At 43.5% G+C, this 27,471-nt stretch overlaps 3 protein-coding genes across 7 annotated transcripts in view; 1 reads left to right on the forward strand and 2 right to left on the reverse strand.

The window, feature by feature from the left end:
- Positions 1-433: 433 nt before the first annotated feature.
- On the reverse strand, positions 434-13,519 carry LOC119623172 (WASH complex subunit 2-like). Its single transcript, XM_073018966.1, has 5 exons — positions 13,183-13,519; positions 12,617-12,790; positions 10,313-10,440; positions 8,057-8,143; positions 434-1,731 (listed from the first exon to the last, which is right to left on the reverse strand). The coding sequence occupies exons 1-5, from the start codon at positions 13,268-13,270 to the stop codon at positions 1,579-1,581; spliced, it is 630 nt and encodes a 209-aa protein (XP_072875067.1). The 5' UTR covers positions 13,271-13,519; the 3' UTR covers positions 434-1,578.
- Positions 13,520-15,983: 2,464 nt separating this feature from the next.
- LOC103215799 (RNA guanine-N7 methyltransferase-activating subunit-like protein) lies at positions 15,984-18,052 on the reverse strand. The gene is given in 3 exon segments (XM_073018978.1): positions 15,984-16,589; positions 16,591-16,720; positions 16,723-18,052. Coding segments are annotated over 3 exon segments (339 nt in total). The 5' UTR covers positions 16,898-18,052; the 3' UTR covers positions 15,984-16,555.
- Positions 18,051-27,471, forward strand: part of LOC103215798 (WASH complex subunit 2A) — a 64,354-nt gene continuing 54,933 nt past the window's right edge. For all 5 annotated transcript variants that reach the window (XM_073018967.1, XM_073018969.1, XM_073018970.1 and 2 more), the window contains exons 1-3: positions 18,051-18,155; positions 18,268-18,390; positions 19,876-20,040. In XM_073018967.1, coding sequence (XP_072875068.1) covers positions 18,153-18,155; positions 18,268-18,390; positions 19,876-20,040 — 291 coding nt within the window. In that variant the 5' untranslated portion in view covers positions 18,051-18,152. The remainder of the gene's footprint in view (positions 18,156-18,267; positions 18,391-19,875; positions 20,041-27,471) is intronic.

Raw genomic sequence — 27,471 nt, forward strand, 5'->3', positions numbered from 1 at the left:
TATTCTTAATAGATACGGGGTTTCTCCATGTTGGTCAGGCTGGTTTCGAAATCCTGACCTCAGGTGATCTGCCTGCCTTGGACTCTCAAAGTGCTGGGATTACAGGCGTGAGCCACCACACCCGGCCACATAAGCTTTTAATATATATTTTTTTTGCAATCTGCTTTGGAATTTTTAAATTGCTTTCAATAAGAACATGAACATATCTGTGAATTACATATCCACTTCACCCCCTCCTAACTTGCCTGCAATAACACAGGATGATGTTTAATACTCAGGATTTTTAATATCATCATATATATATATATATTTTTTTTTTTTGAGATGGAGTCTTGCTCTGTCGCCCAGGCTGGACTGCAATGGCGCCATCTCAGCTCACTGCAAGCTCTGCCTCCTGGGTCCACGCCATTCTCCTGCCTCAACCTCCCGAGTAGCTGGAACTACAGGTGCCTGCCACCACGCATGGCTAACTACTTGTATTTTTTAGTAGAGACGGGGTTTCACCGTGTTAGCCAGGATGGTCTCGATCTCCTGACCTGTGATCCACCTGCCTCGGCCTCCCAAAGTACTGGGATTACAGGTGTGAGCCACTGTGCCCGGCCAATATCATCATATTTCTGCACAGCCAAATCTGATTTCCTGCTACTAAATCTGATTGAGTTAGCAAATAAACTAACTTATATTCACTACTGACTTTGGTAATAGCTATCCAGATCACAAACAGAAATATTGGTAAGACTCCTTCAAAAAGGAATTTAACCTCAATAGGTAACTCCTACCATGTTTAGCTATAGTTCTAAATTAATGAAACACAGTAGTCATTTAAGAAGATACTACTATATACGGCCATTGGAGTATAGGGGACATGCTACCTCAAAATATGACACCTTGGCATCTGAGAAGCAGAAAGATCTCTCTGACCTTTCCCTGGGCCTTCTCCTCTGCAGCAGGCCATAGAAGAATCCTCTAACCCTCTCTGGAGTAGGTCATAAGACCTTCATTCCAGTCCTCCCTATTCCCAGAGGAAAGGAGCCTCCTTATTTGTAAAGATGCAGAGAATCATCTGACCACACAGGTCTTGCTGAGCTCCCCCAGCTTATTCCCATCAGGTCACACCCCTTTCATCTCATGGTGCTTCTCCAAAACTGTCTGCTTCTTCATCAGACAGCATACAATCGACACAGGATTTCCTGTTTCTCTGAGTCTTCTTTTCTGAAGGCTCCTGTGTCAGGTAACACTTATCTTCAATAAACTTGCACACTTTTCTCTGGTTAATCTGTCATTTGTTATAGGGGACTCGACCATGAACCTAGCAATGGATGAGAAATCATTTCTCCCGTAGCCGGCCTAACTCATTAGAAGGAGCATGTACTATTGTGCGGGACTCATACTTATTCAGAACCATTCTGAAGAGATTCATCTTTAAATTATATATTGCATTAAATGTCTTCCTTCAGAAAAGACAATCTTGTGAACATCGCCTTTGGTGACTGAATGTCACTAGATATAAAACAGGTAGGAAAAGAAAATACTTGGGATGGCTTTAACTCTTAAATCCCGTCAAATACTCCCCTCTTCTTAGGAGAAACCTCGGCTCACCTCCTCATCGCTGCTGAACAACAGGGCAGATGCTTTCTTTTTGGAGAGCTCGGAGGGTTTTGCTTTCTCTTGTCTCTGAGCTTGTAGAGACAATGTCTGCTTCTTAGCAGCTGTACCCCCAAAAAGATTATCCTAGAAAAGCAAATGGCAGAAAGGTGAGACAACTTTATAAACAGAAAACACAGGATGTCTTCCTACATCAACCTGTTAGGAAGTAAGTCTCCAGTCAGGTATACAAATAACACCTCTGGCGGGGAAAACCCACAAAATGCTAGTAAATCCCAAACTACAGCCTTTTCCCACTGCACCCATAGAAGGGAAAGAGATTACCATAGAACTCGAAGGCAGAACAGCTGGGAAGAAGCAAGAGGACAACATGCAAATAAGATCACGAAGTACAAAGAGAAACTGAGCCCCATCCAGTCGCCCTGTGGGCAAGTGCCTCTCTGCTCATTTCAGGGGGTTACAACCTGCAACGGGCATGGGAGCCCCTGTAGCAGCCAGAAACTCACACTGTCCTCTCCACAAACAAGAAACCAGAACAATGGCTCAAAGGAGAGAACTAGGGGTCTGTCTCCACTCCTTTACAAGTAAGAAAGACATACTCCTGGGATGGAGGGAAGACATGCCTTGTGTTTCTCATTAGTTGCAAAGAGATTATATAAAGTGAAGAAATAGTTTACTAAATAAAATTGCTGGTGTACTAGGTTTAATGGCATTTATAAATTCATCTGTGGTCAAGCACTCCCCAAAAGTTGTATTTATTAAGGTGCTTTAATTCAGGTAAGGGGAACAAAAGCATCAGAGGGCCTGAGTCTGAGTTCGGATGGACAAACTCTTAACAGCAGGTGAACAGCCCTGGAATGTGAAGATGGATGAAGGGAGTGTCTTCCTGGATGAAGTCTCCTTTAAGGAGAGTGCGGTAATATAGGACAGGCCAGGAGAATAATGAGCTGGTGTCCACTGGGGATACTAATGACAAAGCTCACATTCACTATGCACTTACTATGTGCCGGCACTCTGCAAGAGTGTCACACTAGTAGTTACAGCTGCCACAATGACCCTACTCACTGTTAAGCCACGGTGAGTTTAAGGAAGGTTAAGTTACTTGCTCCAGGTCCCTGGTTTGCCAGTAGTGGAGCTGGGATATGAACCTAGGGGTCTGATGGCAAAGCCTATGAGCTCATCACTGCCCAGTACTGCATCAGAGTTAAGGTTTGGGTTGTGTTCTCTCTTATTTCTCTTCCCCAATGTGCTCTCTCCAACCAGGATGGGAAAGAAAGGCCATGGTCAGGACATGGCTGCCTTCTCCTTTGTATCTCCACTTGATCCAAGACATTCTTATAGGTCATTGGGTATAACATTGATCCATCCTCTAGACTAAAGTACAGCTGACCCTGAATGACACAGGTTTGAGCTGCACACGTCCACTTCTACACAAATGTTTTATCAGTAATATGTTGAAAAATTTTTTGGACATTTGCAACAATTTGAAAAATCTTGCAAACAAACCATGTAGCCTAGAAATATTTAAAATAACTAAGGAAATGCTAGATATGTCAGGAATACAAAAATATATAAATAGATACTATACTATTTTTATGTTAATCAACTGTTTATGTTATCCATGAGGCTTCTGGTTAACAGTAAGCTATTAGTAGATAAGTTTTTGGGAAGTAAGAAGTTATATATGGATTTTTCACTGCAATATGGAAGTCAAAACAACCTCCACACTGTTAAAGGGTCAACTGTATTTCTCAAAGGTGGATTTTAAAAATAAAACCTATAGATTTCACTCCATAAGAACTATGTCAAGAGGCCGGGCACGGTGGCTCATACCTGTAATCCTAGCACTTAGGGAGGCCAAGGCAGGTGGATCACCTGAGATCAGGAGTTCGAGACTAGCCTGGCCAACATGGTGAAACCCTGTTTCTACTAACAATACAAAAATTAGCCGGGTGTGGTGGTGCGCGCCTGTAGTCATAGCTACTCGGGAGGCTGAGGTAGGAGACTCACTTGAACCTGGTTGCAGTGAGCTGAGATCACAGCACTGCACCCCAGCCTGGGTGACAGAGAAAGACTCCATCTCAAAAACAACAACAAAAAGAACTGCGTCAAGAATCTAATGTCTTCTCCATTGCACAGCTAGGAACATATAAGGAAGAAGTCACTGAAAAAAAAGCGGAAATATTTTTATTATATAGACTTCAGGCAGCCTGACCTGACCACTTCCCTACCACGTTTTGCTAGTATATGAGCCTCTGGGTAGAAAGTTACATCAATAACCGTTTTCTCCTAATCTAAATTATCTAGTGTTGCAATAACAATGTTTACCTCTTTGTCTTCATCATCGAACAGGGAAACTTACGTGGGGAGCTTGCTAGGGAGCTGAGACGCACCTTTTAATTTACTCACACTTTGAGAAGAAAACAAATCCAGTTGGACTGAAATTAAAGTTGCTGTTAACAGGAATATCAGTTTTAAAAATATCAGGTGAGTATAAAACACAAGTGACTCAGACATGACGGCTGCCATGTATCTAGGCTTCTTTCCTTAGAGGGAAGGTGGCTCAGACAGAGTCCTTAAGGGGATAGGCCTCAGGGTCTGTGCAGGGTGTGTGCAATAGTGGTAAGGAGGAGGAGAGCTACAGGATTTGGTGGCCTTCCAGACCAAAGAGGCTTCTGTATTCCCACCCCAATAACAGGAGGCAGGAAGAAGTTTTCAAATCAATTTCCTACACCATACTAAAAAAGTAAACAAATAAGAATGGCTTCCCATTACTGTCTAAAGAATCAGAGATTAGACAGGGTCAATAAAGAAACGGGCTAGATTCCCAAATTAATGGAGCTACAACTATTTTATTTAGAACACCCTTCTCTCCTAAGATTATCACTTATTTCTTTTTCTTTTTTCTTTTCTTTTCTTTCTTTTTTTTTTTTTTTTTTTTTTTTTTTTTGAGATGGAGTCTCGCTCAGTCGCCCAGGCTGGGGTGCAATGGCGCGATATCGGCTCACTGCAAGCTCCGCCTCCCGGGTTCACGCCATTCTCCTGCCTCAGCCTCCTGAGTAGCTGCGACTACAGGCACCTGCCACCACGCCCAACTAATTTTTTTGTATTTTTAGTAGAGACCAGGTTTCACCGTGTTAGCCAGGGTGGTCTCGATCTCCTGACCTCGTGATCCACTTGCCTCAGCCTCCCAAAATGCTGGAATTACAGGCATGAGCCACCACGCCCGACTGACTTACTTCTTTTAAATAAATAAAAATTAAATTTCTATTTTTAAATGTTTGGTAGTCTACTTAGCTTAACTACAGGTATATGATGTTGCAAACCAGGATAAGACCTGCTAGATTCTAAAGAAACTTTCAGCCTGGCACTGTGGCTCATGCCTATAATCCCATTTTGGGAGGCTGGGGCAGGTGGATCACCTCAGGTCAGGAGTTCGAGACCAGCTTGTGCAACATGTCGAAACCCCATCTCTACTAAAAACACAAAATTAGCCAGGTGTGGTAGTGGGTGCCTGTAATCCCAGCTACTCAGGAGGCCGAGGCAGAAGAATTGCTTGAACCTGGAAGATGGAGGTTGCAGTGAGCGGAGATCACACCACTGCACTCCAGCCTGGGCAAAAAGATAAAATTTCATCTCAAAAAGGTAAAAAATGTAAAAATAAAGAAATGGTCAAAATGCTATAAAATATCAGCTTATCCTGCAAAGAAAGACCTGCAAATTGAGCTACATGAAGTAGAAACATAAAATGGGACATCTATTCCCTTGGGAAGAGAAACTTCAATACACAAGAGCCGAACAATTAAATAGGCCAAGAACATATTTTCTAAGACCTCTTTGGACAGTTTTTTTTTTTTTTAATTATGTAGTCGATGTCTACTCCTCAAATATAGACCTAATGAGTTCACTAAGTGAGATCTCCTCCACACAGTGGTTTTCCCCTGTGCTCCCTGGAGTCCCATGGGTTTACTTAGATTGAAGAGGCCACAAGGGGAATTCCAGGCATCCCGTGCCCCTCCTGCATGTTACCCAATGGCAAGAGAAAGGGTTCTGCTGCTCTAAGAAAATGAAAGTAAACCAAAGCAAACAACAAAAACAAATGTCAACATCACAGTTTTGGACCCTTAACTAATACCTTTCTTGGTACTGCAAAAAAACACACTTCCATTACCTCAAATATGTTCCCCCAGAATGACTTCACAGGGAAAGTGTCAGCCTCACACGTGAGATATAGAGAAAGGAATCAGGACGCATTCCTTCGGGTCCAAAGCTTTAACTCTTAGGCTGCCTTAGTTTTACTTCTTGCCTCAGAATCCCAACAATATCCAATAAAAACATTCACTCTACGATGACACACAAGGGGCAAAGCCTTTGGGAGGGTTTTCACACAAGTCTGACAGTTCATGCACACTCCCACCATCAAGAAGGGGAGCCTACGGCCCCTCCCCATGAACCTGGATGGGCCATTGTGACCATCTTGATCAACAAATGAAGCAAAAGGAACACCACTAACTTCCAAGGCTGGAACACAGAAGGCGACATGGCCTCCATTTGGCTCTCTCTGACGAATCTCCCCTACAGCCCTGAGCCAGCATGGATGAGACCCGGCTTCCCTGACTACATGCTGGTAGCCACAAAGAGCTAATGAGAGATGTCCCAGGGGCCCCAGTGCCCAGGTACCAGACATAGGAGTGAGCTGATCCTCAGCCCAGCCACCTTCAGACACAAGAGACCCTCAGTGACAATGGCCTAGCTAAGCCCGGTCAACCTCTCGAACTGTGAGACAACAAAACTATGGGTGTTGTAAACCACTAAGTTTTGGAGTTAAGTTGTTTCACAGCAACAAATAACCAGAACACTTTGTAAGTCACTGCAATTGCTCACATTTGGTTTTCTTGTCTAGTCGACAATTATTGGATGGCTTATCACATGCCAAGCACTGGTATTAAGGACAGGCTGTTAAGGATACAAACAGGAAATAAAAAGTCCTGCCCTCATGGCACTTACTTTAGTGGGAAGCACAGACAATGAATAAGTAAATATACATTGTCCCTGGCAACACGTGCTGTGGTAAACAGTAAAACAGGAAAGGGGACCAGGAGTACAGGGTGGTAAGTGCTAGCAGGCTTCCAGTTGTGTGTATTTCATCAGGGAGGCCTCACAGAGAAAGAGTGAGAAAGCAAGCTGGATTCTGGGAACAGCATTCCTCAGAGTGGCAGGGGCAGGTGCAAAGACCCCGAGGTGCAGGTGTGGGTGATACACGGGATCCATGAGCATAAGATGGTGGAGGCCCCATCATGCTGTTTCTCAGGGCTCAGGGTTGTGACTTAACTGGACTCTGGTTAATTCCCATGTTTTGTACACTAGCCTTCAGTGAAATAATAGCCTCAAAGGTATTCTTTACATCAAGGGCAATCACTCTACTTCCAAAGGGTTCCACGTTCATCCTTGCTGTGAGTGCAAAGTCCAACCGTGAGATCCTAACCTAGAGCCCACAATTTCTTGAAATACGTGTTTCTGCCATGTCCACATATTTTTCTGTAAAAGGGGCTTATTACTTCTCATTACATTCTCATACAGGTCTCTGATCTCCTAAAAGGCTAACTTAAAATTAGATCTAAGATGACCTAGGCCTGAGAGACTCAGGAAAAGCAGTGAAATTCGGAGAGGTGGTTCTAAGGTGCCTAGAGGGACTGAAGCAACCTGTGAACCAGGGTCCCACAGTCTGTTAATGGTCTCAGTCTCGACAAGACAGATGGCTATGCCAGAATCCTTCCGCTACAGCACTAAGCCATGGTCCAGTTAGTGAGAATGTGAATAAAGGAAGGAGCACGGTGACCTCCACTCTGGTGCAAGCTCCTCATCACATCATGAGCCCATTAATAGTCTAAAAGCTGAGCATCCTAAAGCGAGAGTATTTTCATCACAGAAAATGTAAATACAGTCCAACCCAAAAGTGAAAAGTATTGTAAACATATTGCTTTCTAAAGACCCTAAGCTCTGAAGAGATTATTTTTATTCATTTATTTATTTAGAGACGAAGTCTTGCTCTGTCGCCCAGGCTAGAGTGCAATGGTGTGATGTTGGTTTATTGCAACTTCTGCCTCCCGGGTTCAAGTGAATCTCCTAACTCAGCCTCCTGAGCAACTAGGATTACAGGCTCGCACCACCATGTCTGGCTAATTGTTGTATTTTTAATAGAGACAGGGTTTCATCACATTGGCCAACCTGGTGTTAAATTCCTAACCTCGGGTGTCCGCCTGCCTTGGCCTCCCAAAGTGCTGGGATTACAGGCATGAACCACAGCTCCTGGCCTCTAGAGATAATTTTGAAAGAACTGGAGTACTTAACAAAAAGTCTTATAACTCCACTGAGAAAAACCTGAATCAGAAATAGTTTCTATGTCATATTCATAGACCAATACCAACAACTAAGGAAAAGAATACCATACCTCAGAGTCCTCCTCATCTGAAAATAAGCCTTTTTGAGTCTTTGTTTCTGACGAGGGCTTGAGATTTTTGCTGGAAGGTAAGGTAACCTTTGTTGGGGGAAAAAAAAAGAAACAGAAAAATTAAGCATTAACAAATAAGATACCCAGAAAAGAGGGTTTACTCAATCAACCATTTAGAAAATGCAAGGAGTCTCTGCTATGATAGGCACCAAGCCGAGGGGTCTGTTAAGAGAACAGTAAGACAAACAGAGGACACATCTGGTGTATCGGGGGGCAGGACACACTGCCTGGGTAATGGGTGCACGGATGGGACATATGCAATGAGAGACAGCATGGAAAGGCAGGCTGCCTGACAGGCCTCCCAGGTTCTGAATGCTGGGCCTTAGGTGGTGGACAGGAGAAAGTCAGGGTTTCGCAGCCAGGACATGACATGATGAGACTGTAGAAAGAGGAGGGACCAGCTGTGCGGGACAGCAGTGAAAGGTCAGTCAGAAGGGCTTAAAGACTGCTGGGGACACACGCACTGCCCAAACTCAGGTCAATCTGAGCATCAATAGAATGATGGTCCAGCCAACATGGTCAAACCCAGTCTCTACAAAAAATACAAAAATTAGCCAGGCATGGTGGCGCATGCATGCAGTCCCAGCTGCTTGGTAGGCTGAGGCTGGAGAATCACTTGAACCCAAAAGGTTGAGGTTGCAGTGAGCTGTGATTGCACCACTGCACTCTAGCCTGGACAACAGAGCAAGATCCTGTCTCAAAAAAGAAAAAAAAAGGAAGAAGAAGAAGAATGATAGTAATGGATTATCATTTACATTGAAGAATGAATCCATGATCCCAAAGAAATACTAAAAGTCGGGGAAGGAGAGGACGAAGAAACTCTTTATTCAGAAGAATGTCAACCCATAAGAAATATAGAATTTAAAAAGCTGTGGTTTATGCTCCCTAACAGGTTAACCGATTCAAGAAAAGATCATCAATGGATTTTTAAAACACTGAGTGAAAGGCTGGGAGATAACAGATATTCACACTGTGTTCAACTATCACTTTAGAGATCAACTTATCAATGGCAAAAGAGAACAGGATCCTTTCCAGTGAAGCAGTGTGGTGGGCACCCTAACAACCAAGTGACAAACGTGTCTGAATGAGGCAGACAGTGGACCTGATGTGTCTTGGGAGACGATCCAATGGGAAGTGCACCACCCTGTCTGCTTGTACTCTTGCCAAAACTGCTGACCCTGAATCTACTCAGAGGAAGATAATCAAACAAATTCACAAGACACATTCTACAAGACAAGTGGCTGGACATTAAAAAAAAAAAAAGATGTGGGAAGTGTTGCTCTAGATTAAGGAGACCAAAGAGACAGGACAACCAAACGCAATGCAGACACACTGCCTGAATCCTGGGTTTCTTTAAAAAAAAAAAAAAAAAAATCAAAACACACCAAAAAAGTATAAAGCAGGGGTCCCCAACCCTGGGCTGCAGACCAGTCCATGGCCTGTTAGGAGCCCGGCCGCACAGTAGGAGGTGAGGTGAGCAGCAAGCATTACTGCCTGAGCTCCTCCCCCTGTCAGATCAGCAGCAGCATCAGATTCTCACAGGAGGGCAAACCCTATTGTGAACTCTGCCTGCCAGGGATCTAGGTTGCAAGTTGCACTCTCCTTACGTCCCTAATGCCAAAAAGGTGGGGGACCGCTGCTGTAAACGGCATTATGGGAACAAGAGAGGAAATTACAATATAAACTATAGGCGAGATAATTTTAAATCTGTATTCTGTTTGTTGGGGTGATTTTACAAAGACATTTTGGGGCAAACTGGAGCAATTCTAATACAGACTAGATACTAGATTCTACTATAGAATTACTGTTAGTCTCACAGCTGTTGATCATGGCACTGTGGTTATATGGAAGTCTTTTCAAGAGAGGCTTAATGAAATATTTGGGGGTAGAATGTCACAATGACTACACACAAACAGTTCCATGCAGCAAACAGTTCAAACAACTTGCATGCAAATAGTTCAGGAAAAAAATAGATATGTAACAAGGTTTACATCCGGAAAATATTTGCCAAAACCCTAAGAACTGATCAGTTTGGGTGGTAGTTATTTGGGTGTTCAATGCAATATTCTTTCCACCTTCTGTTTGAAGTTCTTCAATATGAACGTGAAAGGGAACAATACTTCCCTTTGGGTTCCAGATAAATTATTAAAACACCACAGATCAATGCTCCTGCGTTAACTCTTCCCTCCTGCTCACCTTTTTTTCTGCTCTTGCTTTATTTTCATCTGTCTGACTCACAGTGGCTTCTGGCAATGCTTGGGCTTTTTCTTTGAACAGATCTCCTTCTTCGTCACCAAAGATATTGGCAGCGGATTGAACTCTGCCTTTAAAAATACCAAGGCGTAAAATTACAATAAGGCCAAAAATCCTACCACAAAAAATTCTACCACAAAATTCATAGATTAAAAAATTCTTCTCTCCCGAAGATTAACATAAAAGTTATGTTGTTTCTTGGTTTCTTATAAAGAAATAGTAAGTGAAACTATACTCTTCTCTTGGAATTTTTCAAAGAGCATATTAGCAGCTCAGTTGAAAGACAGAACAAACAGTTTAACCATGAGGCTGATATGCTTGTCCCAGCAGCAGTCTCCTGTGGTTAGAGAAGCTTGGACTAACTTAAAAGGTGAAGAGAAATCTAGAGGAAGAAAGAATCTTAAGAAGACCACCAAGTCAATCATCTAAGGAATCTGAGAAATGAAGGCTCAGCTCCTGCTTTAAAAAAAGTCAAACTGGGCTGGGCACAGTGGCTCACGCTTGTAATCCCAGCACTTTGGGAGGCCGAGGCGGGCGAATCACCTGAGGTCAGGAGTTTGAGACCAGACTGACCAAGGTGGTGAAATCCCATCTCTACTAAAAATGCATAAGTTAGCTGCGCATGGTGGCGGGCACCTGTAATCCCAGCTACTCAGGAGGCTGAGGTAGGAGAACTGGTTGAACTCAGGAGACGGAGGTTGCAGTGAACCGAGATCCGCCACAGCACTCCACCCTGGGAGACAGAGCAAGACTCCATCTCAAAAAAAAAAAAAAAAAAAAAAAAAAATCAAACTGTACAAAAGCAGATAAAAGCAAATAATGAAATCCCCTCATAATTCCACCAGTCTACTCAAACAAGACAGACATTGGGAACAGTTCAGCATACATGCTTCCAATTCCCCCAAAGGATGTACTAATGAATTAACTTTAGTTATTTACAAATAAGGCTATAAATAAGAAGATACTCTGAACAATGCGTCTTACCATTTGCGTTTTCCACTTAATGTACCTATAAAACCTTCCCAAGTCAATAAGCATAGACCCCATTCTTTTTAACAGTCACACAATATTCCACTGAATAGAAGGGCCACAGCTTATCTTACTGATGAATATCTTCACCACCATAAGCACTGCTATACCGAATGGGGCATGTGTTGCTGAAATGAGGCCACTGACTCATGAATGTTCGAAGAGACTAGGAGTTGTCAAAGAAAGCAGCATCAATTTACTAGTGATTCTAAATCAGTTCTCAAAGATATCCACTAAGTGAGAGCCCTGGGGAGCTATAAAAAGCACTACTACCTTCACTCACTGTCAACTTCACTGAGACCTGGGTGCATTCTGCATCCATTTGCACTCTTTCTAGATTAACTAGGCTATCGTTTTCCCTCACACTTTGGCTTCCATCCTTACTTTCTACATCCAACACTGGAAAAGATTGGTAAGTCCGGACAGCCTGCTTCTAAACGCATTCTGGTCCCATCTATTCCCATGCCATCCTTTTTTATTTTTTCAACTTGCTGAAATTCATGTGCACTGCAGGGATCTACCTTTCTTTTCTGGAAAAGCAGTCAATGAATCTAAGTCTTTCTATTCCAAGTGTGATCTACAGACCATGAAGCTTGCTGGAAATGTAAATTCTCAGACCCCACCCTGGACCTACTGAATCGGAATCTTCATTTTGACAAAAGCCTCTGGGAGATTCATCTGCACATTTAAAAACAAATGATTTACAGGAATGACTTCAGGAACACAGGACTTACATTTAAGAGGAAAAGAAAGGAGAACGCCAAAGTGGCCAAGGGGATGAAAACCCCATCATCTGAGGAAAGACCAAGGCCACCCGAGCGTTTTGGCAGAGAGAAGAGAAGCTGGGAACTAAACGGCCAGCACACAACATGTTGCTCATGTATTTGACTAAGTCGGCTGGAAGAAAGTATGATTAAAACTTTATAATTCCCAAGGTCAGAACTAGAAATTAAGCAAAAATTACAGGGAAAAGGATTTCCGCTCTCTATAAGGAAAATAATCATAGTAATCAGCTTATAGAGCAGAAAAAATTGGTTCACAAAACAGACCTCCCAGGCACCACACCTATGTAAGTACAGACACAATAGCTCAATGACAGGAATGCTGGAGAAGGGATTCTGGTACTATAAGAGATACACAACTAGGGGAGCTTAAGTCCTTTTTAGGCAACATTCTTTTTCTGGCTGAAGTCCCAGAAACAGAGGCAGGAACAGGTACCTGTGTTGGAAGGTTTGCTGCGGGGTGCCGAGAAAAAGTCGTCGTCATCATCATCATCATCAAAGAGGCCAGTGGGAGGGGGAACGTAGGGGCTTTTCCTTGGAGTGGGCTGCTCAGGCTTCTCGGGCTCCTTCAGTGATGGAATGGAGGCAGCACCAAACACATCCGTGTCTCCTGTGGGCGGAGGGACAAGACAGCCACAGCTGTGAGCCAGTGTGCGCCTGTTGGATTTACAGAAAATAATTATCTCCCACCAAGAACTTCTCATTTCAGTTAATCCACAAAGTGCATTAACGGGGCCAGATAGCCTCTATCCATTACTGCTACAGAACATCTCACCATGGAGAATCACCAGGTCATTCACACACAAAAAAGTCCAAGGCCACTGAGCTCTAGGAGAATAAGAGCTAACATCAGTAAATGAGCTCTTTCTATAAGCTGCTCAAAGCCCTTTGAAGCTCCCAGGTGCTTTCTCATCCCCAGCCAGGCTTTAGAAAATGATAATTTTGAAAATGAAAAAACAGTATCTGTGTAGTTTTTAGAAAACAAACCTTAAGTTATGTTACCTAAAAATACAGAAACGGCTCCTGCTGGGATTTTCTTTCCAGGTTTGGATGAGGAAGACTCTAGAATGAGAAAGCAAGTGATAACCATTTCACAAGGGAAATAACTTTCCTTGCTATTTTCTTCCTGAAATGTGTGCAATGTAACACACAGCTACTACCAGACCTTTTGAAACTAATTTTTCCTGAACAAGCCATTTTAAAATTCTTTAGCATTTTCTTCTCTACCGTTATCAGGACATTTTTCTTGGGATTAACAAAATCTGAGCTGTGACTCCAAAGGAAGAGCATGCTGACTGTGATCAAGTCACAGCAGTGGGTCAGCTGGGGGACACCAAGGGAGGTGGTGAGCACAGCTTTTCTTAATATCTTCCTCCTCCTCCTCAGAGTCAGCAAAAAGGTCACAGCCATCATCATCCTCTTCCTCATCACTCATTTGTGTGGTGTGCTAAGAGTATAAAATACCAAATTAGAACTACTAGTTATTAAGCTAAAGAAGAGATACTGTCACTTAGCCTTTAGGTTCCTCCTTCAAAAAGGTAACAGCTTTTAAAAATAATAATCATAATCATGATGCAGCAAGTTATGAAGCAAATAAGATGTGCTGTAACAAATAATACAGAAGATTTACTTCAAATCTAAATAAAAGTGCATTCTTTAATAAGAATGTAACAAGAATATAAAAAGCAAAATATTAAGATATCAAGATTGTCTGTTACTAGAGAAATGTTTTGATTTATTTATTTACTTTTTTATTTTTGAGGAGTTTTATTCTTGTTGCCCAGGCTGCAGCGCAATGGGGTGATCTCACCTCACGGTAACCTCCGCCTCCTGGGTTCTAGCAATTCTCCTGCCTTAGCCTCCCGAGTAGCTAGGATTACAGGCACCCACCATCACGCCTGGCTAATTTTTGTATTTGGTAGAGATTGGATTTCACCATGTTGGCCAGGCTGATCTCAAACTCTTTACCTCAGGTGATCAACCTGCCTTGGCTTCCCAAAGTGCTGGGATTACAGGCATAAGCCACCGTGCCTGGCCTACTACTAGAGAAATATAAACAACATCAGCATAGTCTTACCTTAGTAAGAATACTGAGTAATAGTTAAAAGGTAAAAGCTGTAACAATTAGGCAGCCATCCAAGGTAGATCAAGCAAAAAAGTGCCAAATAACAAATCCAGCATGATACCACGCCCCCTCTATATACAAGCATTTCTATGGAAACATATGTTTATAAAAGCAAAGAAAAATACTTGGAAAGACATGCTCCCAGAGCACGATCCCAGTTACCTCTGAAGAGTATGCAGAGAAGGAAAGGACTGGAAGGCTCAAACTTAGCCATATCTGTTAAATTCTAATTTTTCCAAAGGTACAAGTAGTACGTATAATTAAAAAAAATTTTTTTCAATGTTTGAATCAATGAACTGTGCCAGGCATGTTACTAAAAGCACTTTATTATCTGATTTAATCCTTACAACTTTGAGGTTAGCTGCAGCACACAAAACCAACCTGTTGCATAAGCTAGTGCTTTTAATTACTGTACTGTACTGTTTTGAAAAACTGTTTGTGGCTGGGGGTGGTGGCTCACGCCTGTAATCGGAGAACTTTGGGAGGCTGAGGCAGGTGGATCACCTGAGGTCCGGAGTTTAAGACAAGCCTGGCCAATATGGCAAAACCTCATCTTCACTAAAGATACAAAAACTAACTGGGCATGGTGGCACACGCCTGTAATCCTAGCTACTTGGGAGGCAGAGGTATGAGAATCACTTGAACCCAGGAGGTGGAGGTTGCAGTGAGCCAAGATCATGCTACTGCACTCCAGCCTGGGTGTCAGAGTGAGACCCTGTCTCTAAATAAATAAATAAATAGGCCACCCTATTCAGGAGAAGTTCAGATTTTGAAGTCACAATGTTTCAGTGATAAAGTCCACGGTGTGGGACGTAGATTAAGGGTGTTAAGTACGTGGCCACTGAAGTTGCCCATGATGGTGTTAGATGAAATGCAAGTTTGGTAATTGACTCGCCTCAACTTTACCAACCAAGTTCCAAGTTCTAAAGAGAGAGAGAGAGTGTGTGTGTGTGTGTGTGTGTGTGTATTTTAATGAATGTGAGGGAAGTGGAAGAGGTTGGTACATGGTGACTTAAAAATGAAGTCCCCTTAAGACACTAAGACTTTTCTTGCAGATAGCAGTCTTACTCTTCGTCCAGGCTGCAGTGCAGTGGTGCAATCTCGGCTGACTGCAACCTTGGTCTCAGGGCTCAAGCAATCATTCCACCTCCGTCTCCTGAGTAGCTGGAACTACAGACCTATGCCACCACGTTCAGCTAATTTTTTTTTTTTTTTTTGTAGAGGTGGGGTTTCACCATGTTTCCCAGGCTGGTGTCAAAACTGCCTTGGTCTCCCACAGTGCTGGGATTACAGGTGTGAGCCACCACGCCAGCCTAGCCTTAGTGTTAACAGTTATATGTTACTGTAACATATTGGTTCACAGTGTGGGTTCTTGGGTCTGTCTGTTTCCTGGTTACTTAATCATGAGTAAGTTGCTCCTTTCTGTACCTCAGTTTCTTCAACTATAAACCGGAAATAATATTCCCTCCCTCATAGTCATTGTGTGAATTAAATGAAAAATGTATAAAGTGGTAAATACTGAACACTTGATAAATGTTAGCTATTACTAAAGGAGAGACCAATATTTAAATGATTACAATACAATGTAATACCTTAAGATAAATACATCAAAAATGACTTTTTTTCCTTCATTATTTTACAGCTTTATTACTGATTTCCCTCTAAAAAGAGACCCAAATAAATGTGGAGTTGACTCATTATCTATAGGGTAAGGAATCACAAAGTACCATAGTGACATAACAAAAGCAAAAAAAAAAAAAGATAAGCAATTGTTTTACCTTTCAACTGCTGATGTTATGTACGATCTATCACAAGAAGCATAGCTGTGCATTCATGAGCTGATTGTATTAACCTCCAGAATTTTAGAAACAAGCACATCTAAGCATATGGATAGTCTCTTACCTTACAAAGTAAAAGCAAGCATTTTCTATTTTAAAATTTTTATTTCTGTGTAAAACAAATAATTCCTAGAGGTCAAATAAGAAAAATATATCAAACTCAAAGCACTATTAAGTCATGAAACAAAGAATACTCTGAGGTAGAAGTCAAGCAATATAATCCACAATTTCAGGTATTCCCAGCAACCATCGCATCTCACAAGTAAGATCTATTTTTTTTAAGTCTCAAATTCCAAAAAATCAATAATCCATTCTGTAAAATCACATGGAAAACTATGAGCGACAGAAGACATCCAAACTTTTGTCATAGTAACAGAGTAAATGCTCTTACTAAAAGCTGCCAACATTTCTATCAGTAGCAACTGTAAGGAGGCCGCTGGTTGTTAATGTTCATATTAGTGGGGACAGTAAGGTTCTTGATTGTGTTGCAGGTAGTTGTTACCCCAGAATTGTCCACGCTGCTGATTGGATCGATTGTCACTTTGCCACTCTCATCTACTGTCCCTGCCTCTGAACTGTTATCTTGCAACCGATTGCCTATTTGGTTCCCACCAGCTCTGCTATTCCATTACTCAACAATTGGAGGGGACTCAGGAGGGTGGTTCAGGTATTCCTGATACTCCTTGTCATCTTCTGTGAATCTACTAGCAAACATCTCTTCAAAATTTGGAACAGCTTCAGCAGTGTCAGTCATTCTGAAATTCCCAAAGATTTGAGGCAGCTGTATTAATGTTTAAATCAGTCAAGGGCTGTGTCTATCTAGCTTGGGTTGAACGCCACTGGCGAGACACTGAGAGGCCGCAGGAGAGGTGGCCTCTTGCCCACCACACCGTGGAACTCCAGACCACTCCAGCTCTCCAATGTAGGGGAGTCCCTTCCGCTAGCCATCGAAAATAACTTAAGTCACTTAAGCTGCACTTGGGATAATCAGGTTGTTATTTAAAGAGGTGATAACTGAGGTGACTACAAAAGAAAAGTCGGAGATTGGGTGTGAGCAAGCTGCATGGGGGCAGTAGCACGTTCTAGGTTGAAGGCTCACCCTAGGCCAAGCACCGTGGCAGCTGTTTTACAATATTATCACTTTAATATTACATCCTTGCAAGATACGTAGCTTCGTTTCACTGAGGAAAGCTCAGAAAAGTTAAATAACTCGCCCTTGGGCACACATGACTGGAAAGAAAGTGGGATTTTTATTTCAATAAGTAAGTTTGGCACAAGGGCGACTCAGCAGAGGGAACTTCAAGGAAGTGTGAGACAGAACAGCTGGAGCCCTGAGCTGGGAGAGTGGAGGACGAATTATAAAGAGCTTTATGCCTGTCATAATGAAAAGCTTGTCCTTGAACTTGAGAGCAAGGCTGAGAGGGCAAAGCAGGCCCTACACAGTAGCAGCCAAGCAGGTCATAAAGAGCAAGATGATGCCCAGGCAGATGAGGATTCTCTATCTACAGAGCGCCGGCCTGCCAGCTCCTTCACAGCAGCAGATTTTGCTGCAAGAGAAGAGGCAGCAGGCCAGGCCTTTTCCTTCGCCCACAGCGCCGACGTCGAAGGCTCCCAGACTGGTTGCTCCACTGGCTGCTTGAGGTCCCCTCTCTCCAGACCCACCGGACTGGCGGCCCGTGCTGTGGCCGATCCCGCGCCGCTGCCTCGGGCTTTAGGCCGCAGCGCCACCCGGCCAACCCGCCTCGGCACCTTTTCCTGGTGTCTTCCCCTCTCCTTCAGCTTCCTTCGCCCCAACCTAGCGTAGAACCCCAAACTCCAGCCCCAGTCCACTTCCGCAGCTTCATCTCCTCAGCATCGCAGGTCGGATCACGTGCGGGCTCTGTCACGTGACATCAAGTCACGTGAGGCCGGTCACGCCCCGGGCAACTTGGCTGGGGCTGGGCTTCCGGGGCTCTGCGGTCCTCTGCGCGTGCGGGTGGCCTGGGAGCCCACCGAGCCGGGCGGCTGGGATGGTGAGGGCTGCGGTCCGGGCTGCGGCCGGACAGGAGAGGGGCCGGCCTGGGCTGGGGTCGCTGTCCGTGCTGCCCTCAGGCTCAGCCTGTCTTCTCGTTTTTTTCGCTGCAGATGAACCGGACGACCCCCGACCAGGAGCAGGCGCCGGCGTCGGAGCCCGTGTGGGAGCGGCCGTGGTCGGTGGAGGAGATCCGTAGGAGCAGCCAGAGCTGGTCGCTGGCGGCCGACGCGGGCGTGAGAGGCGGGCCCCGGGGACGCGAGGGCGGCAGGGGTGACGCTTGGCCTGCGCGCGGGAGGACCGGGCGGCGACTGCCCCTGCACCTGGCCCGTCCCGTTGCCTGCCCTCTTAGGAACACACGCCCCGCTTAGCCCCCGAGAATGCCACCCTGGCAGTGCCCGGCCACGAGGGATAGGGGCAGACCCTGACCGCGGCCCAAACGCGGCGTTCCCTTCACGGGGTTTCTGGCAGTGCACTCAGCTCTATCCAGAGGGGAGATCCGTGTCGGCCACGCTGAGGGATTCCTCGGGCACTAGGGAGGCGATTCCTGTTGGGACCTGGACTAACTGGGGTGGGAGGCAAGCCAGTATGTGGATATCCTTTAGTGGGATTCTTCAAGTCGGGGACCCAAAAAGCTCAGAACTGTTCCAGAGTCCCAGATGAATAGCATTTTTTAATAAGAGTGGTGGTTGATTAGCTCACCCTTGGTCTGTGATCTCTGTAGATTGACAACCAAAGAGGACTTTTAAAAAGAGACAGGGTTTTGCCCTGTCACCCAGGCTAGAGTGCAAGTGGCTCGATCTTGGCTCACTGAATCCTCCGGGGCTCAGGTGATCCTCCCACCTCAGCCTCCTGAGTAGCTGGGATTATAGGCGTCCACCACACCTGGCTGATTTGTTTATTTATTTAATTTTAGTAGAGATGGGGGTCTTGCTATGTTTCCCAGACTGGTCTCCAACTCCTGGACTTTAGCGATAACCCCGCCTCAGCCTCCCAAAGTACTGGGATTACAAGCCTAAGCCACCACACCCAGTGCCAGACAAGGATTTTAAATTTTTCCAGAAACAAGATCGGTGTCCCATTAGCTCACTGCCACTCTTTTGATGAGCTTTCTTAGAGTTTTTCAATGTCACGTGGTCTTAGTACTTGTCAAAAGCAGCATTCCGGCAGGGCGCGGTGGCTCACACCTGTAATCCCAGCACTTTGGGAGGTCGAGGCGGGCAAATCACGAGGTCAGGAGTTCGAGACCAGCCTGGCCAACATGGTGAAACCCTGTCTCTACTAAAAATACACAAAATTAGCTGGGCGTAGTGGTGGGCACCTGTAATTCCAGCTACTTGGGAGGCTGAGGCAGGAGAAGTTTAAAGTTAAACTTCCTTTAACAGCAAAGGAATACTCATGAGTTTGAAAAATAACAAGTATTCGGCCAGGCGCAGTGGCTCACGCCTGTAATCCCAGCACTTTGGAAGGCCTAGGCGGGCAGATCACCTGAGGTCGGGAGTTGGAGACGAGCCTGACCAACAAAGCCGAGATGGCGCCACTGCACTCCAGCCCGGAAGACAGACTGAGACTCCGTCTCAAAAAAAAAAAAAAAAAAAAAAAAAGCATTTCTTTAGCATTCTTACACTCAAAGGTGAAAGGAAATGGGTTCTTTTTTGATATGACATGCAAAATAGATACATGTAACACTGATACTACTGTATGTTTATTTTTTAAAATAGCTACTACAGTTTCTACAGGAATTCTCACAGCAAACTATCTCTAGGACCCATGAAATCAAGAAACAAGTGGATGGACTAATACGGGAAACCAAAGCCACAGATTGTCGCCTGCATAATGTCTTCAATGACTTCCTTATGCTCTCTAATACCCAGTTCATTGAAAATGTGAGTTATTTAGTTATATCATAATTCTTTTTTTGGGAGTAGGAGATACTGTAATTTTAAATAACTTACTGTTAGGTTCCCTCCTAAATTTTGGTGGAAGTATGGTTGTTGGTAATTGCAGTTTTTTTCTCTGGGATTAATGCCTCTTTTTTATTTGTAAAGTTTTAAGTCCTTTTTTCCAAGCCTCTAAAAAAGTCTAATGATAAAATTTTCTTATACTTTAGTGCTTCCATCTTTTGTCAGTTTTGAGAGTAGTCAGCAATTGTGCTGAATTTTGTGGCACTCACACTACCTTTGTTGTGGCGTGATCTGTAAGGACAGCTGTATACCTGGTTAGACCCTCTGGACACCAGCATGTGGTTTCAGTTGTTGATTGGGTTCATTATGTTCTGATAAATTATATTCAGGGGATATATATGTCTACTTGCAATATTCTCAACTAAAGTTTGTGATGGTTGAACTTATGATATGGAATCAGCTGTAAACAGATTACTGAGCTTAAATCTATGTGTGATTTTTGTCTGTTTACTGAGTTTCTTCTAGATGGTAGGAATACACAGGTAAATTAGATAGAGCCTCTCCCTTGGCAAATAGTGTAATTCCAGCATACAAAGGAAGTAAGTGTGGCTGGAACCGAGTGGAGACTTAAGAGATGAAGATGGAGAGGAAGCTTAGGTAACAGACCTGTGTTTCTCATAGGGTGTCCCAGCTTTCTGAATATCAGCGTTCATTTGTGGAAAAAGGATTATTAAAGTAAGCTATCTCCTGAGACTGTTAGATATAAAGTAATAAAATTTTCAGAATCACAAAATTATTTAAAAAGCCCAAGATTTAGAATAGTTAAGAGAACACCAGATAATGCCATGGCGTCAACTTGTGCAGCATGTTTGTGCATTTTTTAATAGCTCGAGTTAAATGACACTTCCTGTCCTTTTTTGGAGAGCTATATGTAAAATAAAGATATTAATAAAGGTCTTAGAGATCTCTTTGCCAGTTACTTCCTTTAACAGCAAAGGAGTACTCATGAGTTTGAAAAATAACAAATGTTCGGCCAGGCGCAGTGGCTCACACCTGTAATCCCAGCACTTTGGAAGGCCTAGGCGAGTAGATCACCTGAGGTCGGGAGTTGGAGACGAGCCTGACCAACATGGAGAAACCCCGTCTCTACTAAAAAAATACAAAAGTAGCCAGGCATGGTGGCACGTGCCTGTAATCCCAGCTACTCAAGAAGGCTGAGGTAGGAGAATCACTTGAACCTGGGAGGTGGAGGTTGCGGTGAGCCATTGTACTCCAGCCTGGGCAGCAAACGAAACTCCATCTCAAAAAAAAAAAAAAAGTATTCAAGTGAAATCAGTAGTTTTCCGATTGTCTACACAGAATGTCCATGCTTGGTCCTGATCATTTATCTCACTGGAAGAGTCAGGGACTCAAGACTCAACTTCTCTGGTGTGCACAGCCCCATAATGTTTTCATCAAGATTAATTTGGTGTCCTTTTAAGCACCCCTGTTCTTTTCATTCTGTACTTTTCTTGCTGGATCAGGTAGTCAGCACTTCCCTACAGTCAGTGCTGCAGCACCAGTCACAAAGGATATAGGAAGTTTTCTTTTTTTTTTTTTTTTTTGAGACGGAGTCTCCCTCTGTCACCCAGGCTGGAGTGCAGTGGCGCCATCTCGGCTCACTGCAAGCTCCGCCTCCCGGGTTCGCGCTATTCTCCTGCCTCAGCCTTCCGAGTAGCTGGGACTACAGGCGCCCGCCAGCACGCCCGGCTCATTTTTAGTGTTTTTAGAAGAGACGGAGTTTCACCAAGTTAGCCAGGATGATCTCGATCTCCTGACCTCGTGATCCGCCTGCCTCGGCTTCCCAAAGTGTTGGGATTACAGGCCTGAACTACCGCGCCCGGCAAGGGACGTTTTCTTTGTCCCCAGGGTGCCTGTACCGGGTTGGTACTAGATTGGTACTAGATTGGTACCAGATCCACACTTCAGTGGGGAGAAATGGGGAACATCATACAGTTTTTCTGAATCACAGTCTTAGGTCTTGTCTTTTCACCAGCTCTTCTTTTGTAGCCAAGTTTTCGTAGATTCTGAATTTTCCATGATGTAGTTTTTGTGGTTTTGTTTTATTGTGTTTTGGTAATTGTTCTTTATTTCTGTCCACTACTGGGGATTTCCTGTTTTCCATCCATCTCTCCATCCCTTTAGCCTTAGCTTTTTTTTTTTCTTCCAAGACAGAGTCTTGCGTTGTCACCCAGGCTGGAGTGCAGTGACACGATCTCGGCTCACTGCAATCTTTGCCTCCCGTGTTCAAGCAATTCTCCTGCCCCCGCCTCCCAAGTAGTTGGGATTACAGGCTCCCGCCACCAGCCTGGCCAATTTTTTTTTTTTTGTATTTTTAGTAGAGACAGGGTTTTACCATGTTGGTGAGGCTGCTTTCAAACTCCTAACCTCAAGCAATCTGCCCACTGCAAGCTCTGCCTCCCTGGTTCAAGCAATTATCATGCTTCAGCCTTCCAAAGTGCTAGGATTACAGGCGTGAGCCACTGCGCTCGGCCCTTAGTGTTAAGTCTTGATGCCCCTTCGCCTTCCAGTCTGCTGCCAGAACTCTTCTCCGGATGTGCTGGTTGCCACTGCCAAATCTTAATTACTTCCCAGACCTTCTATAAGGCCACATGCTATGTAGGTTTTTTTCATTTGTGGCAGAGCGTGATGATACTGAGAAAACAGTTAATGCTTAATAAAACTGTGAAAAAATCTACTTGCTGATATATATTTGTAAGTGATCTGGCTTTTTTTTTTTTTTTTTTTTTTTTTTTTGAGATGGAGTCTCACTCTGTCGCCCAGGCTAGAGTGCAGTGGTGCGATCTCGGCTCACTGCAAGCTCTGCCTCCTGGGTTCATGCCATTCTCCTGCCTCAGCCTCCTGGTGGCAGGGACTATAGGTGCCTGCCACCACACCTGGCTAATTTGGCATTTTTAGTAGAGATGGGGTTTCACCGTGTTAGACAGGATGGTCTCGATCTCCAGACCTCATGATCCTCCCGCTGTGGCTTCCCAAAGTGCTGGGATTATGGGCGTGAGCCACCGTACCTGGCAATCTGGCTTTTTAATGGTTTTTTTTTTTTTTTTTTAAATCCTGACATCAGTACTTAGGTATTACAATTCCAGCTTGAATTATGGTGCCATTTGGTTTCATGGTAATTTATCAGAAACATTCAAAGTCAGATAACTTTCTGGGTTTTATTAATTAGCCTCAGAGGCAGCCACAAAGTTGCAAACTGTGTTATAAAGTTAGTGAAACAATCTGGACTTTCTAGGGCGAGAACAGTCAGGACTTTCTAGGGCAAGAGAAATTAGTACCATTAGTAAAGGCTCAAGAGGGGACTCAGAGGGAGAAGAAATACTAATTAACATTGGCCAGTGTTCTAGTGTCTAATTAGAAGGCAACACAATTCTAAAGGCTTAATTAATCTGTTAATTTAGGAATTGCATCCTGAAATACCAAGTGCCATAGTTAATGACTTTAGTTTGTTAAATGAACTGGTGAGGGAGGATTTTTTCTTTTTAAAGCCAATTGTTTCAAAATCTTAGCTTTGTAAAATTAAAAAAAAAAAAAAATTCCAGAATGAAACAAATTAACCCATTTATGCCCAAGGTTACATTTTTTTTTGTGAGAAGCCAGACCTTGGCAATGACCTTGAGCAGTAAGATATATGTAACTCCCACAAGCTTAGCGTTCCAATAATGGGACACTAGGCATAAATGGATTAATTTTCCAGATCATCTTCCTGTTAATTTATGAAAGCTGAATTTTGGTCATTTTTTCCTCCTTTTCTACTTTTCTATTGAAGAAACAGACGGAGTTGCTGAAACTGTCAAGTACTCAGCAATTAGAGAGAAGGAGGTAAAGCCCAAAAGCCTTATTGGCATATAATTTCCTGCACAGGCTTCTCCCTCACCACCTAGACCTGCTTTGTTTTACATAATGGCTCTTGCTTTTGACACTCCAGCCTTCTCATTCCTTGGAAATGCCATATGCCCTGCTGCTATGAGGCCTTTGCTTACATTGCTTCCTATGCCTCTACCCTTTGATTGATATCTATCTGTCTTCTAGGTCTCTGCTCAATTATATTACTTCCTCCTGGACCCTCTGCACTAGGCAGACCCCCTGGATAAAAGCACTTGAAGCATCACATTCTTTAGTAGACTTCTTATAATTGTAATTTTACAGTTATTGATGGGATTTGATGAGTTGAACCCTCTTGCTAAATCAAGCCCCATATTTTTAACAACAAATATATTTGAAGGGTCCAGCACAAGCCTGATACTTAGGGACCCAGTGAATACTTGAATGAATGAGAGTATGCATCAATGAAAGGGACCGGGGCTGTGTATAATCTGTTACTCTCCAGCCCTGGTTCCTTTTTCCCCACTTCCCCATTTTCCCCTTTTACCTTATCTCCCCAGATGAGGATCAATAGCAAAGATACTTAACAGTCCTGGGTATAGCTATCTGACTGTAAATTGATCACAAAACACATGAAGTTGTGAGTTTAGCAGGTGAGGATAAAAGAAGTTAGCATTGGTTATCTGCTGGATATAAAGTACTTGAGACTGCATAGTCCTGCTCACCCTGAAAAGACCCCATGGACTTTAGGTACCATGGGTTTAGGTTTCTTAGATGTCATGTTTGGCTTTCTAGCTGCAGGCTGCTGCTAGGTGACCTTGGTAGCTGCCAGGTCTTAAAGTCTCACTTTTGAGATTTACTTACCTTTTTGGGGTCCTGACTTTGAAAATTACCAAAGTGATTTCTGATCTATAGAGCAATTAGGAAAAGTAAGAAAAAGAAAAATCATGTGAAATTTCCTCAGCTGAAGGGGAGACTCCCACTGTTTAGTACATATAGTCTAATTCCATTTCCCATGCAGATGTCAGGCTTAAAAGAGTTGAACCTACAGTAGGCCGGGCGTGGTGGCTCACGCCTGTGATCCCAGCACTTTGGGAGGCTGAGATAGGTGGATCACAAGGTCAGGAGATCGAGACCATCCTGGCTAACATGGTGAAACCCCGTCTCTACTAAAAAATACAGAAAAATTAGCCAGGCATAGTGGCAGGTGCCTGTAGTCCCAGCTACTCGGGAGGCTGAGGCAGGAAAATGGCGTGAACCAGGGAGGCGGAGCTTGCAGTGAACTGAGATCGCGCCACTGCACTTCAGCCAGGGCGACAGAGCGAGACTCCCATCTCAAAAAATAATAATAATAAATAAATAAGTAATTGAACCTACAAAAAATCAGCTATTCCAAATTAACCAACCATTGAACTTTTCAGTGTATTTCTTTCTGTTCTTGTTTTTTAACTTTAACCTTTTCTAGATGACTATATGTGTGTGTGTGTATTTGCATCTGCAGCCTACTTTTTTTCTTAATGTGAACTTATTTAACCCATCTTTGAGACTTTTGTGAACTTAATTTTTTTGTTCTTAAACCATGTCATAATTTATTTAATTTCCCAATATTAAATGTTATTTATGAAATATTTCATAAATAGCATAAATGTTTCATAAATAAATAGTAAACTTCAGAGAGAAACCACAAGTGCTAAGAAAATGTATCACCTAGCATCAGTAGTTTCATATTTTGCCACATTTGCTTGAAAGGTGCCAACCCCGCATATTTGTCCTTAACTCTAATCATTTTGGGTGGGGATTCCTTAGTATCTCTGCCTTTTTATTCTTTTTTTATTTTTGAGACAGGATCTCCCTCTGTTGCCCAGGTTGGAGTTCAGTGGTGCAAACAGCTCACTGCAGCCTCAAACTCCTGGGCTCAAGCCATCCTCCTACCTCAGCCTCCCGAATAGCTGGCTGGGACCACAGGTGTTCACTACCATGCCTGGCTAACTTTTTATTCTTTTTCCCTAGAGAGAGATTTCATTTTTATCCCTTATAGATAACCTTTATTGTGTAGTTGTTCTTTTCCTCATTGACTGTTACGTATGAATGTTTCTGTGTGTTTATGTGAAAATAAAATCAGGCCTCCATGGAATTGTGGGTCTATTTCTGCTCTCTATTGTTTGTTTTGTTTGTCTGCTATCTGCCAGTATCATTATCTTAAATACTGCAGATTTCTGATGTCTTATTAGGGCAAGTCCCCATATTCTCTTTATTCAGAATTGTCATGGTTATCAGTCTTTGGGTTTTTACTTTTCTGTGTGAATTTGAGGATTATCTTTTACTTATTTTTTTCGAGATGGAGTTTCAGTCTTATTGCCTAGACTGGAGTGCAATTGCGCAATCTTGGCTCACTGCAACCTCCGCCTCCCAAGTTTAAGCGATTCTCCTGCCTCAGCCTCCTGAGTAGCTGGGATTACAGGTGCCCGCCACCACACCCAGCTAATTTTTATATTATTAGTAAAGATGGGGTTTTGCCATGTTGGCCAGGCTAGTCTCAAACTGCTGATGGCAAGTGACCCCAAAGTGCTGGGATTACAGGTGTGAGCCACTGCCCCCGGCAGGATTATCTTACCATATTGTGCCACAGAATATTTTATTAGCATTTGATTGGAATTGCATAGAATTATAAATTTGGTATTTGTGACTTTCTGCTGGAAATCATGATACCATGAACATTCTGATGTTTGCATTTATGATAATTTTCATTGGAGCTAAATTTCGAGAAGTAGAATGTTGGGTTAGAGGATATGATCATTTAAAAACAACATTGATCAGATTGGCAGATACTTAAAGATGAGTGGACAGGAGCCATTGCTGGCAAAGATTTGGGTAATGGGCACTTGAGTATGCTGCTGGTGACAGGGAATTCTACACATTTGTGCATAGAATCTGGGAATGGCTATTAAGATTTATTTATTCCCTCTCTAGGTAAAATCCCTCTCTAGGCAAAAAGAATATATAAATAAATAACCAGTTTCAGCCAGGCACAGTGGCTCACACCTGTAATCCCAGCACTTTGGGAGGCCAAGGCCGACGGATCACTTGAGGTCAAGGAGTTTGATACCAGCCTGGCCAACATGGTGAAACCCCCTCTCTACTGAAAAAAAAAAAATGCAGGTCAGGCACGGTGGCTCACACCTGTAATCCCAGCACTTTGGGAGGCTGAGGCGGGTGGATCACGAGGTCAGGAGATCGAGACCATCCTGGCTAACACGGTGAAACCCCATCTCTACTAAAAATACAAAAAAATTAGCTGGACATGGTGGCGGGGAGGCTGAGGCAGGAGAATGGCGTGAACACAGGAGGTGGACCTTGCAGTGAGCCAAGATGGCGCCACTGCACTCCAGCCTGGGTGACAGAGCAAGACTCCGTCTCAAAAAAAAAAAAAGGCAAAAACAAATTAGCCGGGCATGGTGGTACGCGCCTGTAATCCCAACTACTCAAGAGGCTGAGGCAAAAGAATCATTTGAGCCTGGGAGGTGGAGG

The sequence above is a fragment of the Chlorocebus sabaeus genome, chromosome 9 (assembly GCF_047675955.1).
Source record: "Chlorocebus sabaeus isolate Y175 chromosome 9, mChlSab1.0.hap1, whole genome shotgun sequence".
In the NCBI taxonomy this organism is placed as follows: Eukaryota; Metazoa; Chordata; class Mammalia; order Primates; family Cercopithecidae; genus Chlorocebus; species Chlorocebus sabaeus.